At 40.2% G+C, this 20,285-nt stretch overlaps 1 protein-coding gene and 1 pseudogene across 12 annotated transcripts; both read right to left on the reverse strand.

Annotated features, from left to right (window-relative positions):
* Positions 1 to 212: 212 nt before the first annotated feature.
* LOC132522659 (phosphoserine aminotransferase-like) lies at positions 213 to 4,129 on the reverse strand (annotated as a pseudogene).
* A 2,276-nt stretch (positions 4,130 to 6,405) lies between these two features.
* HNRNPK (heterogeneous nuclear ribonucleoprotein K) lies at positions 6,406 to 20,239 on the reverse strand. 12 transcript variants are annotated; one of them, XM_060155338.1, is made up of 17 exons: positions 20,088 to 20,239; positions 18,037 to 18,115; positions 17,845 to 17,929; positions 17,292 to 17,389; positions 16,570 to 16,626; positions 15,084 to 15,127; positions 14,133 to 14,205; positions 13,534 to 13,605; positions 12,917 to 13,030; positions 12,439 to 12,567; positions 11,520 to 11,827; positions 11,347 to 11,401; positions 10,948 to 11,031; positions 10,652 to 10,667; positions 10,493 to 10,575; positions 9,925 to 10,094; positions 6,406 to 9,157 (listed from the first exon to the last, which is right to left on the reverse strand). In XM_060155338.1, exons 3-17 carry the CDS (start codon positions 17,900 to 17,902, stop codon positions 9,127 to 9,129), a joined length of 1,392 nt encoding a protein of 463 aa, XP_060011321.1. In that variant the 5' UTR covers positions 17,903 to 17,929; positions 18,037 to 18,115; positions 20,088 to 20,239; the 3' UTR covers positions 6,406 to 9,126. The 12 variants fall into 12 exon arrangements, with proteins under 12 accessions (XP_060011321.1, XP_060011323.1, XP_060011314.1 ...); XM_060155340.1 differs by having other exon boundaries at positions 6,406 to 9,217; positions 10,493 to 10,560; positions 20,088 to 20,238; XM_060155331.1 differs by having other exon boundaries at positions 6,406 to 9,217; positions 20,088 to 20,238.
* Positions 20,240 to 20,285: the final 46 nt, after the last annotated feature.

A 20,285-nucleotide genomic window follows, 5' to 3' on the forward strand; every position in this document is an offset into this window, starting at 1 on the left:
TTAAATGTTTCCTGTTCAAGTCAGAATTAAGATGTCTAAGTCCCACCAGCTGTGGATGTTTTGCTATTGTTCCTTGAAAAAAAGAAGAGTCTATAATAAATATGTCCATTCGAGAAAAATGCCATGTTTGTTAAGTTTTTCGTAGCCATTCCCAAGTTACTTTAAATTTTGTCCGATGTTCAAGGACAGAGTACGTATTGGTTAGGATGTGTTCATAGATGTATCTCCAAATAATTTTTCATGAAGGCTGCCAGCTTCTGAACATCTTCTCTCCTGTTGGCATTATACAGAGAAGCCATGATGCCTGCCACAGACCCATGCCCTTTCAAGGAGATTATATTGAATTCAAAAGCTTTATTGAGAAATCTTTTAGTCTAAAGCATCATCTCCTTTGGCATTGCCAATGCAGAATGGAATATTCATCTTGCTTCAGAATGGAATATTTGCCTTGCTTCTATTCTGGGCGTCACTGGATATACATAGGATCCTTGAGAATTATCAACAACATCATAAATCATTTGAGATTTGACAGAGCTAAGCTTCATGGTTGCTTCACCACTGTTAGTCTTCTTTTTTTTTTGCAGAACTTCCCCGACCAGGGATCAAACCCTCGCCCCCTGCAGTGGAAGCATGGAGTTTTAACCACTGGACCACCAGGGAAGTCCTTCACCACTGTTATTCTTAATATACTCCAAGACCAAGCCAAAGCCATAGAAGCCGAAACAGGGAGCTGTGTTGAATAGAGTTGTTTCTGGCTTGCACTTTGTATTCCAGGATGGAGGGGCACTTTCTGAGGGTGAATCCTAGCAGGATATCTTGAAAGATCACCACTGTGACCCCTGAAGAGCCAGCATTCTGCTGGGCACCATCAAAAATCGCACCAAACTTGTAAACACCAAACTGGTTTATATGGGAAATTTGAGGACGTGTCAAAAACCAGCAGTGCTCCCCTGACATCAGAGATAAAGTAAAATTCTACTCTGGACCTGGTCTCATTTGTGCAGTAATACATAGAGGAAGTGACCTGATTGAAGTTCCAGGGGCTTGGATCCAGAATTTTCCTATAACTTCTAAGTTTAGAATAGATGACACTCACAGTTCCCAAACTTCTAGGCTTCTGGGGGTTTTCACGTCAATCAGGTTTAAGGGGACAGCACTGAACTGGCCCAACCAACCCTCCTCTTTGCACAAAAATCATTATCTGGAACGGTTAACAATTTCCACATGAGATTCTTTTTTTTTTTTTTTTTCCACATGAGATTCTATGTGCCGTTAATAATCTCAGCTAAAGCTGATGGCCTGTGGCTCATTTCAAGAACACTAATGCCAACTCCTTTGTGGTCTAGTAGTTCTTTTTGTATGTCTAACAACACAGAGGTAGGCAGCTTGGTGGCCTGAGCTAAAACTGACTGCCTACCTCCAAGTGTTCGCAGTGCATCCCGAGCGGCATGGCTGGAGCTGGCTGGAGAGGATCCATCACAGGACAGTGTACATCTCTCTCCTGTCTCTTATTTCCCCATAGTCAGAGAGTCTTCCCCACTGGGAGTTAACTCCTCCGTCATCCCAGATTGCATCACCCAGCCCCTTTGGTGGCTGTTAGAGAAGTCAGATTCCTTGCCTGTGACATGTGGCATTTTATTGCAGTCTGAAAGTGGAAGAAAAAGCCAGAAACTCGGGGCACATTGCTAGTTGCTCTGGATGTTCAGTGGCAGCCTTGAGATAGGGCCTGGCACTTTCCTATAAAATGACTGATTTATGCCCCAGATGGCATAGCTGTGAAGGCCCAACTGACACTGGTTGCAGCAGTGGCAGCTGAGGTGGAGCAGGAAGCTCTCACCCATACTTTGTGGCTCTCCTCCCTGAAATTAGCCATGCTGCCTGTACAAGAAAAACCTCTTCTTGCAACAACATGGATGGACTTGGAGGGTACTATGCTTAGTGAAATAAGCTGGACAGCGAAAGACAAATACTGTATGATATCACTCATGTGGAATCTAAAAAATACAACAAACTAGTGAATATAACAAAACAGAAGCAGACTTACCAGATATAGAGAACAAACTAGTGGTTACCAGTGGGAAGAGGGAAGCGGGGAGGGGCAAGACTGGGGTAGGGGATTAAGAGGTACAAAGTACTATGTGTAAGATAAATAAGCTACAAGGATATATAGTACACACAGGGAATGTAGCAAATATTTTATAATAACTATAAATGAAGTATAACCTTTAAAAATTGTGACTATGTTGTACACCTGCAACTTATATAATATTGTACATCAACTACACCTCAATATAAATAAATAAATAGAAAAGCCTCTTCATTTGATGGGCTGCATGTAATAGCAACTAGCTAGCTAATTAAGGAAAACACATTTTTAAAAAAGTTATGAAAAAGCTCTCAGGATGGAAGGGAAGGCTGGGGAATGAAATGTGTAAACAGAAATCAGGCAGTTCTAGAGTACTGAGAGCAGAAACTACCCAAAGTTCTCTTCTACTGGTGCTGCTGAAAAATCTATGATAATTGTAACTTGCTTCTGTTATTTTGTTCAAGGTTCAAAGTCCCAGGACAAAGTGTCTGGTTGGGCAAGGCTGGGTCAAATGCCCACTCTTTTGGGTGATAAGGAGTCTCTAATGACCAAGATTTCTATCTCATCAAGTCTACATACAACCAGGAGAGAAAAATTCTAAAAGGAAAACTGGGTTCTATTAGAAAGGAAAAACTAATGCTGTGTTGTTTAACAAAATTCACCCCTATGGCTGTTCGGCACCCAAACAATTTTATTCCCATATATATACTTTCAAAAATACTCCTGCCTAACAGAATGCAGCTATGCCTCATAAAGTAAAAGGATTCGCACTCCTTCCTCAGAAGGATAATTCAATGTATCATTATTTACTGCATCAAACTCTGTCAAGGGTGTCTAGGTGAAATCAATTTCTGCTCTAGCTCCAGCTCAGCTGTCTTAGATCAAGTGCCTAGAAGCAGAGCCCAGCCCAGCGATTCTTGTGCAAATGATTTGCTGGGGAAATGCTCTCAGGTGAAAGGGAGTGAGGGAAGCAGGATAGGGCAGGGAATCAGTCAAGCCATGATTTGATCTCAGCTGGAGATTAGTGTCAGCCTGATCCCACAGAATTCTGGAGTCTGGACCGTACACAGAATTGGTGCCACTTTGAAACACAGGTATGAATAAATGATCTAGATAAAGAAGGCCACGTGATTTACCAAATGAAGGCCCCAACCCAACTGGGGCCACCTCCACCTGGAACATATAGTTTGGTAGTATTAGCCTTACCTCTCCTGATTTTATTTTTTATTTTTGGCTGCGTTGGCTCTTCGTTGCTGAGCGCGGGTTTTTTCTCTAATTGTGGCGAGCGGGGGCTACTCTTCATTGTGGTGGCTTCTCTTGTTGCGGAGCATGGGCTCTAGGCACACGGGCTTCAGTAGTTGTGGCTCGCAGGATCAGTAGTTGTGGCTCAGGGGCTCTAGCGCGCATGCTCAGTAGTTGTGGCGCGCTGGCTTAGTTGCTTGGTGGCATGTGGAATCTTCTCTGACCAGGGCTTGAACCCATGTCTCCCAGGCGGATTCTTGACCACTGCACCATCAGGGAAGCCCCTCTCCTGCTTTTAAAATGGGGACTTCTAGAGGTCCCAAATTCCCTTATACCCTCCTTCTCATTAAGTTTCCATTTTCCACTGAGGTTAGAACAAACACATAAACTTGCCAAGTAAAAGTAAGTTGATCTCTTCCAGTTTAAAATGATCTAATTCAAGTTAGATAACTTCAGTTAACTTAAAGGTCAGACCTATTATTAGGGCTATTTGTTTTCACTAAAAGCTCTTTCATTTCCACCTTTCCAAGACTTTCCAAGGTCTGGGTGCAAAGGGTTTAGGTGTTCTGATAATGGAAGGAAAGGGCCTTTATTAGTAAACTCTGACCTCTGAGGCGTAGTCTGTCTGGTGTCTGAATTTTGGCACATACTCTCCCTATAGTTACCACTGAATGACCAATGCTAGTGTAACTGGTGGTCTGGTTTCTCAGCACTCAGGCCAGTGGTCTTCCTTGACTAACTTGATCTCACTTTGGCTTTCACTGGTATTGACAACCCTTTTAAATTCTGCTGCGTCTCCATCCAGTCCCTGGGTGGGCTGTCTACCTTATAGCTCCTGTCATGCAGTAACCACCCCCTTCATCACAGTGGCCCCATGGCAAGCCCCTTAGCACTTAACTAATATGCCTCTTATGCCATATAGGAATCAAAGGGAATTCTGAGGAGAACGAGAGCCTCAGGTTCTCTCTGTGCCCAAACGAGATATGTCTCAATTCTGCTGTGCTTTACTAGCTTATGTGGTCATAGGGACACTTTGTAGTGTTCCAAATAGGTGTCTTGAGCCTTGCTTCTGTTTTTGGCTTCTTATTCAACCTCCCTGGAATTTCTGCTCACTTGCCCTGCCCCAGGCTGAACCCTAGGGCGATCTCTGAGGGACTTAGCTGGCACTTTCTACACTGTTTCTGCCAAATCTGTCTCATTACTATCAAAATCACTTCTCCCACTTTTGGTCTAATATGCAGATATCATATGCTTTCCCTTGCTACTCTATAGACTTCCTTCATACTAGGTGAACAAGGTGACCCTTCCTTTCCAGTGAAGCCTGTCCTTAATGGTAGAAAGACTTTAGGGAAAAAGGGGGCAAAGGGAGTAAGATGTCCAAAAGGGGAAAATGGGGAATTCCCTGGCAGTCCAATGGTTAGGACTCTGTGTAGGTTTGATCCCTGGTTGGTCCGGGAGCTAAGATCCCGCAAGCCATGTGCTGTGGCCAAAAAAAAAAAAAAAAAAAAAAAGGGAGGGGGGAAGTGGGGAGAATGAGATTTTGAGAAGTGTGAGGTTTTGGTGACCAAATGTTTATTTCCTTCACAATTACAGGTTTGGGGGTTATAGGTCCGAGTTCGGGGGAGGAGGGAGAAATTGGGGGAGATCTGTAGAGAGGGAGGATAAGAAAGTCTTATGGGTTCTGGACAAAGAGTGAGGTGGATAAAGCTTTAAAGTCATAGGATAGCTGGTATATCATTTTACCCCAACACTCGCTAGTGCCTGTTGCTCAGTTAGCAAACAGGGAAGCCCAACCCCACAAAACACTTGCATTTTCCATTTTTCCATGTGTATTTGCACATCCAACCACCTTGATTCAGCAGATGAGCTCCCCATTTTTCATATAGACAAATGGTAACTGCTTGGGCTTTAATTTTTCAGGTATTCCCCTTCTTTTTCCTCAGGTCATATGTCTTCCCTGACTGGAAGTGTTGAGGCCTGGCCTGGGTAAATGATGTTGATCTGTGTATATATGCCCCGTGTCTTTATTTTTTCATCTGCTAAGAGGAGCAGAAGGCAGAATTTTAGTCAACACACTGGGATATTCCTAGTGCAGTTTTGTTTCAAGCAATATGCTTGTAATGACTATACATACACGTACACACATGTATGCTGGTTTCTGCTTTCTTAAACACATCTCACAGTACTGTCTCTTTTTCATTACCAGCTTGTTGTAATTATTGCTCTCTCCAAATACTTTTTGCTAACCACTGCCTCTTCAGGGCCTACCACTGTACACCTAGGAACAAAATATGTATTTGATGAATTAATGAAAAAATATGGAAACTTGTGGTTCTCTTAACTACATGTTGCTATATTACAGGTCTTCAAAACTATTTTAACTCGAGGAATTTGTTAAATATGCAGATTCCTAGCACCTCCTATAGGGATTGTGGTTCAGTACAGCTGAAGGATGGTCCAGAAATTCTCATTTTTAACCAGCACTGTTGATTTTGAAGGTGGTCCTAAGAACAGCCTGAGAAACACTGCAATATTGCTTCCCAAGGGTTCAATGCCACCATCAAGAAGTTGGGTTGGGACTTCCCTGGCTGTCCAATGGTTAAGACTCCACGCTTCCAGCGCGGGGTACACAGGTTTGATTCCTTCTTGGGGAACTGTGATCCTGCAGGCCACAAGGCGCGGCAGAAAAAAAAAAAAGCTGGATCAGTTTCACTTCAAACTTGCCAACAATGGGCAAACCTTGGTAAGTGGGAGATGTAAAATGTAGCATTCAAGGTTACTTTTTCAATAAACATTTTGATGACACTGAACACCTATTGACAGAAAAGTTTCCACTGGTGTAAAAAGAATTTAAAATACAGGTCTCTTTATCTAGCAGCAGTCTTAAGCAAACCACAACCTATCAAGTTTGTGGAACAGTAATTCCATTTTGAGCACCAACAACATAAGGCATTTCAAAACAAAACCACTAGTATGGTTAAGAGAAAAATTGCTGTCCGCTTTCCTTAAAGATTCAGTCTCTATGTGTTGCAATGGTATCAGTGATTAGATTTAGGAGTAACTGACAGATCATTCAATAAAATTCATGTACTTTATTATCAGTTTCATTATGCAAACTACTAACATTTGAATAGTAGGGAAAAGATTTAAATTCCTTTCCTTGATCCTGAAAAAACTTTGGTGCAATCTGGTTTCCAACATTGTTTGCCTATCACTTGATTTTCAAAAAGTTAGGCTAAAAACATTTTTGAAACTACATTTAAACGTTTAAAACGTCAATAAATCTGCCTAATATTTATTTCTTACAAAATAGGCTCAAAATTCCGTTTGTTCAGTGAATTTTAAGCTTACTTCAGAGAATTTTCTCAAATTGCCAGCCCATGTTCAGACACCATTTACCAGGTAACTGGAAATGAAACAGGCCCCTCCCTCCAAAGTTGTGTCCCCAATTTACCAACGTCACAGATTCTTTTTTAGTAGGTTGTGTTCAAGGTCTGATTTTTAAAAGGCAAAAATAAAAACTTTCAGCCAAGTCTATTTACATAACTTTTTAAAGATTTTTTTTTCATGTAGAACATTTTAAAGTCTTTATTATTAAACTTGTTACCATGCTTTTGCTTTCTGGTTCTTTGGCTGCAGGGCACGTGGGATCCCAGCTCCCCAACCCGCACCTCCTGCATTGGAAGGGGGAGTTTAACCACTGGACCCCCAGGGAAGTCCCTACACAACTAATTTTTGAATGACAAACGAAAACTTTGAAAGCCAGTGCTCTCTCCAGGGATACTTTCCTCCAATATAAGTAACAATTTGACTAAAATGTCATTACCGAATAGTTTTTCTCTAGGGGAGGGGCACATTTCAGCGTAAGTACACTATACTGACCCTATGCAACCCAAACTTACCCATACTTAAAACAAACACAAGAGGGAAACTAACACCCAAGTGGCAATTCAGACTAATTTCACCTTTGGGGAAACCTTATCACAGGTAGCATTTTAAGTGATGTTGTGATATCACTGTCACTTATCAAGAGAACACCCCATCTCCCTCCCTAAAAAGGGTTATCACTGAAATTTTAAACACCTTTGCATGTACTAGTCATACATAGTCCAGAAAATTCTGCTCACTTCACTTTCTTCTATCATACACAAGCCTCTTCTAGACAAACAGAATTGCATCCATGAGTTCTTTTCCATGTAATTGCTGAGTTCTCAGGCTTTCTGGGCAGTTGGAAGTTAACAGGTAGCATTTTAAGGATTTACGGAGCCAAGAACCAGAAAAAAAAATTTTACATTCATCTGTAAACACTCTCAACAAACTGGAACTATTTTAAAGTTAAACCTAAGAAACTCAAAGCAGCTCACAGGTAATGTGAGAATAGGACTTGTAGAACTGGAATGACTCAGCTCTCATTATGCTGGACTCCCCTTTAAAACTAAGAGCCCAACTACTGTAATTTTTAACTTACCACCCCTATCATATCTGATTTATAAATGCTAGAAAAACACTTCACACGAAAAATATATAATTTAAGATTACTGTATTTCCTTACAAGAGGAATGTTTTAACAAATTTTACAGGTGTCAATCAACCTTTGTTCGAATTGGGCACACATCAAATCTAGCATTTTGGGAGTTTTATTTTGGAAGTGAACTTTTAACTATCAATACAAATGCCAAGATACTACACAAAACATCCACAGGAACTTTTTTCATCTTTTTTTGAATTGTTCACAAACATTTCCTACATAATCCAACATACAACAGAGAAATGGTACATCTTTTTCTTTCAGTTTGCATACAATGGAAAAACAAGAATATATATATATATTTTACAAAGTTTAACTAATAGACACTACCAAGCTGACAATTTAAGTCTATAGGTGAGAAATTATCTAATAAAAAATAATCAGAATTTATTTAGCATCAGTCACTTCCATAACCAAGTATTATTCTGATTAATAAAACTTGCTGCCATTAGGCTTCTGGTATATACTTATACCAACTACTCCATATCTGTTGTATTGCTCCCCACCTTGGTTCTTCACAATTACAAACAGAAAATCGTTGCAAAGTAGGGGCAAGCATTTGCAAAAACAAACAAAAATCCCCAGCTTATTATAAGCATGAATGTGTGGTGGAATTTCCTCCCAAGCAATGGACTTTCAAATCACTTAAGAAATCACCAGAACTTAATGTGTCAAGATACTTTGTCTAAGTCCAAGAAGAGATGCATTTATTTATATCCAACAGAGGACTGAAAATTAAACTTAGTGTTTAGTTTAGGGGCAGGTTGGGGGGAATTCAGCCATTTGAAAAATGACCGTCTTAAAAAAAAATGACCACCAAAAATAGGTTCACTAAATTTATTTTAAAAATCATAAAACGTTTCTTACAAAAGAGCATTACATTCTGCACACTGCTCTGAATAGATGCCAGGGACATATGGACTATTGTTACTTTCCCTCCCTGTCCCACCCCCCCCAAATGTTACAGTGATCACAAAGTAAAGTGTTCACAATAATTACATGGGGGGATTTTTTTTAAACCACCAACAATGAACAAAAATTAAAATTCACTCACTCTGCTGCTGTTTCAAAATTTCAATGTTAGTTTTTGCACACCCTCCCCCACCCCCCACCCCTGTTTGTAAGGAACTAAAACATTACATCTGGTGAACAGCAAAGATTTCACTACACCTCAAATGCAGAACACCTATGAAGCAGAGGAATGTTGGCTTTTTAAACAGAAGCAGATAAAAAAAAAAAGATGCAGGACTCCTTCAGTTCTTCACTAGTCTTAGAAAAACTTTCCAGAATACTGCTTCACACTATAAAAAAGAAAAAATATCTTGCATTAGAATCCTTCAACATCTGCATACTGCTTCACACTATAAAAGAAAAGAAAAAAAAGTACGAATTAGAATTTTTGTTCGTAACATCTTAATCAACATTAAGACAATTTCAATGCTAAATTAAAATGATAAACATGTCCATTACACAGAGATAAGAATTAAAACATTAGCAATTACAAATTAGAGCAATGTAAAACCCAAGAAAAAAGATTAACAGTAAATCAGACATTAGTAGAGCAGAATTAAAATCCAAAGTTGTTAATATTTGGTAGAAAAGACAAAGAAATGTCAGTTAAGGTGTGAAATGCTGCATTTTACAGCACCAATCATTTGTCCTGTAGAGGCATGGCCTGTGCCATATGGCAGACTGTGATTTGTTGTCGATTTAGTTATCTAAAAACAACAAAATCACTAGTCTTCCACACAGAACTAGACCAACATCCATTGAATCTTCTATATTTTCTACAGGCTCTGTATAATTTATAACAAGTGGTTTTGGCAGCAGTTTTCACCAGAGAAATGAGAAGTTTGCTTGGTTAAGGCTTCTTCCAGCAAGATTAGTATTGAATGTCTTCTTTTATTAAGAAAGCAGAAGAAAATTAAAGCAAAGCTATTAGAATGTTTAGAAGTTAGGTCCCCAAAAGGTTGAGACACCATGGCTTCTAAAAAGAAAAATCAGTTGAGAAGAGAAGCTTTTTAAGGTTTTAGTATGTTTAGGCTAACATAAAGCTAAACAAACTGACCTGTTCTGCAGCAAGTACTGTGCATTTTGTATCTGGTCCTGTGTTCCTGTAATGGTAATGATCCGGTCTTCGGACCCTTCTAAAGGCTCATCAATTTTGATCGACGCTCCTGACTCATGACGGATTTGTTTAATCCGCTGACCACCTTTGCCAATAATAGATCCAGCCAGCTGAAAAGAGTTTTAAAAACAAGTGTTTATTATATACTTTCAAAGTATTATCCTGTATGTTCAGTGACCATCAAGAGTATTAACTTTGTACAACATATTGACTATGCTGTGCTAATTTAATGCCCCACACTAGTCAAGGTTTGAATTACAATGTAGTTACATCACCCATAGACATTTCCTTTAATAAATGAACCAGGGGCTCAGAACCCTCCTAACTGCTTTTTAATGGTACTGAACATCTTTCGACAAGGCTTAAACTGGAGAATGACACCTCAGCTGAAGTCCTTGAAACACAATTTTAATCCTAAAATGGAATATTTTTGTTAAAACCTTTTATTAAAAGCCAGGGAACTTAAAATGACTTACTAAATGTCCCTTATAATATTAAAGATACTTACATCTTTGGGAATAGTTACTTGTGTAGTAATAATAGGTCCACCAAGATCACCATATGAGCCACGACCCCCTGCATAGGAATAATCTGATTTAAATAATGAGTATTAAGTTCATTTACAAAGCATGAAATAATACTTGATTTCACAAAGAAGAAAACTTACCATATCCAGAGCCACCCTAAAAACAGAACAGAAAAAAACAGAAAATTACTTCACCTTCAAAACTTCAGGTGTTTTAACATTAAATCCCCTAGAGTTTATTAGGAAAGCAAAGTCCTCCTATATCTTCCCTAGTAAGTAAATCTCAAAGACAATCCTCAGGGGAAGAAACCATTCAGGTACACAGTATCCCAAGAAACAAAAATGTTATATGGGGGGAAATAAAACACTTATCGATGACTAAACGAGAATGTTAAAATTATTAGTGACATGAATAATAAACACCCATGATACTCAACCTGTGGTTCATAAGCCATCTGCCACTCTGATGGGCTCCATGTATCTATTGCAGAGTCCCAGGTTTCATCAGCACTGAAACCAACCTGTGTTAGAGATAAAACTATTAATATGAACCTGCACTATATTTGTCTGAAATCACCATTTTTATGACCAATTATTATTTCACATCTCTATATACACTGGCAGTAATCATGTATTTTGGGGGAAACAAAGATGGAACAAGTCTTAATATCCCAGCAAACACCCAAAACAATGATTTAAGTGGCTATCTATCTACAAAAGCCCGTTTGTAAGACAAAATTCCTCAGTTAATAATCTTGAACAAAATGTTAGCTATCCGACTTTAAGACTCCTTTTAGCACTCATAAATAACACTGATGAAATATCAAAGTTCTTACCATGCCATCATAACGGTCTCCAGGTCTTCCTCTTCTGTCATAGGCCATTAGATCTCTGCAAGCATAGTACTTGTTGTAATCTCAGCTGGTCACACATATCAAATAAAAACCTACCCCCTCTACCCATAAAGTGCAGCTTCTTGTATGTTAATGTGTGGATGAAAGAAACTTACCCCCCTCTAGGTGGTGGTGGTGGAGGAAGAGGAAGATTCCGAGCTCTGCTACCACCCCGGCCACCTCGTCCAGGAGGAGGTGGAGGAGGTCCTCGACGAGGGCTCATATCATCATAATCTCTTCTGGATGGAGGCATGGGACGCCCACCCCGACCAGGAGGCATTCTGTCAAAACCACCTCTTCCCCGCATGGGAAATCCCACAGGACGTCCACGGCGGTCATCAAACATCATTGTAAAACCACCATAATCATAGGTTTCATCGTAAAAGTTGGGATCATAAGGCTGAGCACGTCCTTTAATGGGAGACTGAAACAAAAACATAGCAACTTTATAGACTGAGGAAAAAGCCTTAGTTCACACCAAACATTCTTTTAACAAACAGAACATTTCAAGCCCTTTGTATTTATCCTGGGAGGTACTCGAGATAGGGCTAGGAATATATGCAAAGATAGGAAGGATTTAAAAAAAGCATTTCTGGTGAGTTTCAAACAAAAAAATTTGAGTTTTACTGCTTGCGAGGTAAGGATTACAGCTTTATTTTACCCTTAGAGCTTAAGTAACAGACTACAAACCCCTTTCACATTTCACAATGGGGATTATGAAGAAGTGACCACCCCAAGGGCTGAGGGGATCGATATCCTGGGTATGCAGTGTAGTACTATAAAGGAACCATAGAAACTTCTTTTGAAGGACCAAAGGCTATTAAAAACCTCACCAACAATGTAAAGACAACTCTCCAGATTCTCCCAAAGTATTTCTAAGTTAAAGTGATAGCTAAAAGCAGGGTGATAGAAAATTGTTAGGTGAAGGAAAAGTAAAAGTAAAAGCCATTTGTCTAAATGTTCTCAAAGTACTTTTGAACAAGACATCTGTTTTACAAAATTAAGCGCAAATAAAATAAAGGGTTCTGAAGGTACCTCTGATATAAGATCAAGGATGATCTTTATGCACTCTACAACCCTATCAGGTTTTCCTCCAATAAGAACGACTCTGTCAGTGGATTGAGGACAACATTCCTGGAAAAGCTTGATTGTTGTCTGAGTGTTCTGTAACAGATTTACAAAAAAAGCAGCATTAATCAATCATTGATCAATCAGAAAAAAGGAAATGCAGTACAAAACAACGTCCAGGTTTAGACAGATTTAATTTGTATTTCAGTAAAATTTCCCCCCATATAAAAAGCTTGTTAGTAACACTAGGACTTTGCACAATAAATTTTTGGCAAAATAACTTGTATAGCATGGTCAGGCCTTTCTGTTATATTTTAATTAGCAAACTAGATAAACTTAAGGGAGGAAACTCAAAAAGGGGAATGAGAGAAGCCCACGGAACCAAGTCCACATAAAAAGCTATTTTCTAGTAATATGGCAGGAAAAAAGAAAACTATCACTTTACCTCTCGAAGTTCTTTGATTTTAGCACCTTTGACCCCAATAATTCCTCCTGCCAGACTCTGATGAATCAACAGTCTCAACTCGCAGTCAAAGTCACTTCCTTTATAGTGTTGGTACTGCGGAGGGAGAGTTATAAAATTTTAGTCCCAAATCAAGGATTCCCCAAGAATACACACTTATCTGCTATAAGCATACCAATATACTGTTGCAGTGAGCAACCTGAATTTATATTTCAATAACTTTACCAGTTATGTGCTTATTATCCTCAATAGCCAGGCCCAAAAAGGACATTCTGCACCACCTTAAAAAACTATTTTATTTTCAGGTCCTGCAACACCATACCCACACTGCAGCCATTTAGCATGTCGCTGTTACCACAAAATTATTATTAACATTCAAATAACACCATAATAAAAATGACTGCAAAGCACTTTGCAAATGTAGTTAATTCCCACTGCAGCATGGAGCAGGGTCAACAGTGAGTTGTAAGACCATTCATTTATCATGTTTTTAAGCCTTTTTTCTATAGAGATGGGAAAAGTACGCTATGTTGAAAATAAAATTGATCCTATGGGCCAGGCTCCATACTTCAGTGGGGTTCAATGGCACTATGACATACATTTAAGCATTCCACAGCATCAGATTCGAGCGGGAGCTGGCTGGTTGCAGTGGGTGATGGCAACTGCAGGCCCTGAAAGTAGAAAAATAAGAGTAATAGGTTAAGTGTCTAGTGTGATCAGGCTATTGTCGCATATATTGGTAAAGCTACTACAACATATTTCACATCTATATCATTAAATAACAAGAAACTGCTTATCTACGTTAAGGATCAACATACATTGCTTTTCTCTATACACCTAGTAAATAAATGATTACATAAAATTTAAAAATCCTTGAACTAAATCAAACACAGTCCTTTCTGACAGTCCCACAATCATTATTCTAACTCAAAATCTCTAAAACTAAAGCCCATAAAACATATGCTAAACCTCATGAAAGTGTATGGCCACAGGTAGTTCCTATCTACTCCAGTGGCTAGACTACATTTTCAAACAAGTAATGTGGGTATAATAACCCTGCACCTTAAGTGGCACAGTGCAACACACTGCTGCTACAAAACTGTTATAGCCAATGTCTCTCCACCTCCCCCATTTTGCCTCATTAAAACATCCTTTAAGCACCCCCCAACTGCCAAATACATTTTAAAAATGAGCCTACCTCTTCCAAGGTAGGGATGATTTTCTTCAGAATTTCTCCAATTGTTTCAATATCAGCACTGATACTCAATATGCTGTCAAACATCACAAATACCAGATAGTACAAAAAAAAAGGTGGAAAAGAAAAATGAGTTTTGTGGTCATCACCAGTAGTCAAACAACTTTTACAGAGAAGAACATACAATTATTTAATCCTCCCCATTTAAAGTAGCCTATTTATACATTTTTCACATGCATTTTGTTTTATGCCCAATACAAACATGGTAACATTATTAGGAGACTTGCAGAGAGACAGAGAATGGGCTCTTGGAAGGGCTCAGATTAAGTGGGCAATAAATTGACCAGAACTGAAGCAGAGTTGAATACTTATGTTCCCCGCCACCACTAAGTTAATTAAGGATACCCTCGCTGTTACATTGGTAAAACTGGCACACCTTCTCTTAGGCAAAGTGGGGGAATATGCAAGTGGTGAACATTATATTTGGAGTAAGGTTATGAATACCAGTTAGAAATTAGATCACTAATGGGCTCTGCAAGAAAACAAATACAAATGCAAGACAAAAACAAAGACAACACAAATGAGAAGTGAAGGAAAGTGAACCAGAGTTAGCATTTCATCAGAAAAAATTATGAACAGGCAATGTTGGGAAGCAAGGTGGGCCACAAAGACAGAGCGAGAGACTATTTCGGTAACAATTTGATTTACAATGCAGCAAATATGCAACACTTGAAGCTGTGCTCCTTCCATCGAAATAAAATTAGTGGATCGTTTGGGTGGGCAACTCACGGTAAAAGTTCAGTGACAAAAAGACTTAATGGGGAAAATAAGACAGAAACTTGAAAAACAATACACCGTCTAAAGGGGATACTATTTAATTATATAAAAGGCAGGTAATAAAATACATTTCTCTCTTTCTAATCAGGCAGTGAGGCATAAACTGTTGGGACATACCGCTCGGGGCCACTGCTGTCTGGGACTGAAACACTGGCATTGTACTGCATTGGTCATTGGCGTTCGTGGATGTTGGCATTGGGCATGGGCATTCAATCAGAAGTTGTCAAGTATGGTACCCGTTTGGCAACGAGCACATTTTTGGGCATAGCCAACCAGGGTTTTCACATGGGCGTTCAGGGGCGGATGGGCCAACGTCATGGTGGGCAACGCAGGGGTAAGTCGATCCAGTACATGGGCAACGGAGATATATGGCCAAAAAAACAAGGAGAGGGAAAAGGGGGAAAAGCAATAAATTTTAATTTAATACAAACTATACTCATACTCTCAATTAATGAAACAAGCTTAAGTTGTTCTGAAGACTAACACAATAATGGACTTCTCTATATCTGACTGTGGCTTAACATTTAAGGACCTTTAATGATGGTACTTTTTTTTTTAAACAAACAATGTTTCAGTAGCAGGCTGGCTCATGAGGGTAGACACAAAACCTGTCATGACTCGAATTCTTGAGGAAATGGGGAAATTATTAACCCAGATAATTATATAGAACATCTGGATTAAAAGGAAAGAGGTTTATAAAAGACAAAACAAAAATTCCCACACCACCAAAAACCCTAACTGTTAAAAGACTGTTTGGTTTCCTGGAGATTTAAAAACGCACTCCTAGATCCTACAGGCAAGTTTGTAAAATTTAAACAATTTTTCAAGTTCAGTTTACAGTAATCAAGAGGAACATACAAAGATCTGTGACCAAGAGAGAAATGAAAAAATACCAAATAAGTATTCAACACAGTTATTATTTGCCTCAACTTTAGCAAGAAAACATCAAGAGTGTGTACATGAGAAAAAAAATTTAGGAAATCTGGTGTACCCAAGTCCTATAAATATGCTCACTTCTGGTGATACCAACATTTAATGTGTCTAATCACAAGAGTCAACCCACTATAAAATATGAAGACTCAAAACAAATCATCGGCATTGACAAACAGCTTCCCAGTTGTAAGATTAAGTGCCTACTCTATTCTTTACCCATATCTTAATCATGCAACCTTAATTTCTTTGTGCTCCATGTGCAAGCTGTTAAAGAACAGATGGGCAAATTGGAAAAAAAAGGGAATAAAAAATTTGGAGTTTAATCAGCCACCTGCAATGGTTTTCAGTAATACTGTACTTGATTCATACATGGGAAATGGTACAAATTAAGGAGTTTTATATTGTTATTTCTAATTAAGATGTTATCTTGCTTGAAGTGAATAATTTGGTGTAAAGTTATTAGAAAGGGAGATTTAATATAGACCACCCCCTGCTCAATCTGGGCTTTGTTAAATTAGGAATGTCAAACCTTGAAAATCATCTATGTAACCCATTATTATAAAAGGCTTGAATCTAGACTATTAAATGATTTCTATGATGCAATTCTTTAATCCTACAAACACATAAACTGAAGCTTCCTGTGTAGTAGTTTAAACTCTTAAATACTTACGTCTGTACGGAGAGCCTTAATATTCTTGCCTCCTTTTCCAATCACTGCCCCAGCATTCTGGAGAAAATAAAAAGAAACTTATTTTGTCTTTTCCTAGAATTAAGGTGTCTTCCTACGCTCTTAAGATTTTAGCCAAACAAACAAACACCACACATGTCTAAACTCTTTTTTGGTTATAGAGATGAAAATCTATCTGGTGATGTCAAGACCATCAGGTTAGCAAAAACTAAAGAGTCTATGTGCTTTAGGGACTAAACACCAAGGCAGAGCTTTGAAATACTCAGAACATACTGAGTCTAAAACTTAAGCAATAGCACTAACTTTACAATGTCTTTCTGCAAGCCAATTAAATAATTTAAATGCCAGTAGGTACTTTCACATTGTGAGGTGTATTATCAGTCAGGTAAGCTGCCAACCAGGATGTTTTCTAATGAATTCACAATGTAATCAGACACAATCTTTAATCCATTAATGCTTTAAGGATCATCCACACCCATCTCCTAGTTCAGCCCTGTAGTAGGCTACGTTAAGGGCTTTCTTTTTAATTGTTGGCAAAATAACACAATTACCATAACCTAGAAAGTCTGTTTAGGAAAAGCCAAACAAATCTTTTATATTCTGCAGGCTGTAAGCTTTTGCAAGCTTCCCAGAAGGTTCAATCAGAACTTTTCTTAATTCCTACTTAAGAACCACTTTCAAAGTTTCAAGAATAAAATTTATACCTTGCTCTGAAGCAGAATGCGTAATTCAACCATCTCATCAGTGTTTCTAGATCTTTTAAAAGCTTGTTCCTCTTCCATATCTTCAGCAGGGCGTTTACCTAAAAATTAACAGTTCAAATTTCAGAAAGCACCAGCATCTTCAAGGAAGGGTAGGTTTAATTACATTTCAATTTTAACCTACAGATTAGAGAAACTTTAAGTCCACTGTTTAAAGGGATTTGTTGCTAATCTTAGGTATGTTTTAAAAAGGCCAAAGGCACTGGTTCTTGGACTTTTAAGCATGAATTTAAGCACCCCATTCCAAATGGTTTTCCAAACACAAGATATTGTGACAACACTTCAAAAGATAAGAAACTTCAAAATGCAAGAAAAACATTAGTTTTACATTTACTGGCTTTCTTTTAATCAGTTTACCGTTACCTATGCAAATGAGTTACTTCTGGTTCATAAATACATGCTCAGATGTAACTGACACGGATCTCAAATTAAACATACAAAGTAATAATGAAATTAACAGACCAACAAGAATAAAATTGTTAAAATGTCTTCTCACCAAATTCGCCATTGGTTTCGGTGTTGGGAAAGGTTTCCTCTGGCTGTTCAGTTTCCATTTTCTTGTATTAAAGGAACACACCAATCTGTTGAAAAATAAAGAGGCTAGTACAATTGGTTTATTGAAAAGTAAGCTGTGCATCTTGCTAAATGTTAAAAACAAGGGAAAGTAATGACTGTTTCTAGAACGTACCAGTTATTAAATATATCCTTGCAGGGCAGAACTGAAGTGTTCTGGGCGGGACCAACTGACACCCTAGTGCTGCAGTAGCCTATAAAAACCAACACAAATCAGTTTTGCTTTTTTGGTTATTACTGAATACTAATCAACACCAATTTGAACACAACAAACAAAAGATCTATTTCTAAAACTTGCTTCTTTGTTTTAGGATCTTAAACTTCCAAACGATTGCCTTCAAACACAAAAACACAAGCCAAAACACCGTATCTGATTCTTTTGTAAAAGGAAAAACACATTTTTAGCCTTTGGATCAAGTCCCACCACAGCAATTAGTTACTTTATATGATAAATACAAAGAAAACTAGACACATGTAGGGCATATCGATAAACCCATGAGTCTATTGTTCCCGAAGAATATAAATTTATAAAAAGATACACAGAATTATTTTTACATTGGGATTTTAAACCGCTTTTGGGTTTCTTTCCATTGGTGACTTGAAAAACTACCTTCTGAAATCTTTAAAGTTTACAAATACAAAAGCGAATTCAAGCCATACCCAACCGGCAGGTCAATCTACTGGAGCGATAAACCTGCAAAGCTGATACAGGAGCACACCCAAACTGCTAATACTACTCGACTATCCAACAGAACCCCTGAACACCAACACCATCACTAGCGAGATATTTTACATTACGTTAAAAGCGGTATAACCTCACAATTATACCTCCAACACCACACTGGCGATAGGACTGCAAACAGCCTTTTAGCTCGCCTCTCATGACTGGCAAAAAGCGGCGACCTGCGGCCCCCAGGAATAGCTGAACAACTTAGAGCTAAAAATCAAGGCCATATTAACGCCTTCCACTCTTCCAATGACCAACTGAAACGCTAACCTGGCCCATCACTCAGTTAAATACTGAGGTGTGGTGGAAGATTTGGGTAAAGTGGTTTAACGACCGCAAGCTCTATTTATGAAAATAAACAAGTATCCTTCAGTCACCGTTTCTCAGACCGTGAAAATCGCTAAGTACATGCGTGGCCAGCCGAGCGCAAACATGCCGTTCTCTCTCCAACGCCCGGGACACCGGGATCGGCAACGGCCCAGCAACAGGAGTTGAAAAAGCTCCCGAGGCGAGAGCACCAGCGCCGCACCTCTCCTCACCCGGATCCGACAGGAAATGGCGGCCCGCGTAATGGCGACTACGTGCTACTAGGCGGAGCCGAGCGCGGACCCCCCTCCCCCACCCACCACGCGGTCCCGAGACCTCGTCCCCCGCGCCCTCCCCCCACCGCGGGAGAGACAAAGCAACTGTGGCAGCCCCGACCCTTCCAGCTCGCCCGTTCCCGCGTCGGGCCCAGGCTGGGAGCTCCCAAGTGCGCCGGAACCCACACAAAGAGAGCGGCGTTCTCTACCGCCCTCGGGGCCCGCCCGCCGACCCCCTCTCCTTCCCACAAGACCTAGTTCCCAACACTACAAAACTGCAGCTCATTCCACCGTCACAAGCCTCGCGACTCCCCGAAGCCTCCAGTACCGCAGCGCAGACTGCAGATATACGCTCAGGGAAATGGCGGAGGTGGGGGGAGGGGAAACCCGGCAACGTTCCATCCCAGAACAGGCCAACCACCAAGCAGCCCCAACCGCCTCCCTCAAGTGGAGAAACTGGTCTCCGGCCCTCGCCCCCACGCGCCGTTCGCCCAGCCCCATTCCTCACCGGGCAAGGCTACCGTCCCTATGCCGCCGCGCCGCCTCAGCCGGTCACAGCTAGACAGAGAACGAGCGTAGGCCCCCACCGCCCTCCCCGCGCTCTCCTACCCCGCCGCCGGGCCCGATAGGCTGCCCCAGCTACAGCGGTGGCGCGAGGGCGAAGCGATTGGCCCAAGGCCGCGTCAATCAAGGCGCTGGAGGAGGCGACAGCCCCGCCTCCCGCCGGCGCCTCCCTTCAGGCTGTAAGGCCGCTAAGGGCCCGAGAAAAACCAGACTTGGAAAAAGTCAGCGCAGCCTTTAGGGAGGCCAAATCCCTGCCCGAACCCATAATACCCAAGCCCCAATAACCCTAATTACCTATGGGCCGCAAATAACCGGGAAGTAGGGAAGACGTCGACGTTGGTGCAGCAGAGAAACAGAGGATAATGGCGCCTGCAGTGCTTTCGCCCGGAGAGCCCTCCTCCTTTCTCGTTCGCGCACTCACTAGCTGGGGGGAGGGGGGGAAAACCTCTCGCGAGAACTAAAGGCTGTCCAGTTCACGCGCACAGGGAGGGG

This window comes from Lagenorhynchus albirostris, chromosome 7 (genome assembly GCF_949774975.1).
Source record: "Lagenorhynchus albirostris chromosome 7, mLagAlb1.1, whole genome shotgun sequence".
Lineage (NCBI taxonomy): Eukaryota > Metazoa > Chordata > Mammalia > Artiodactyla > Delphinidae > Lagenorhynchus > Lagenorhynchus albirostris.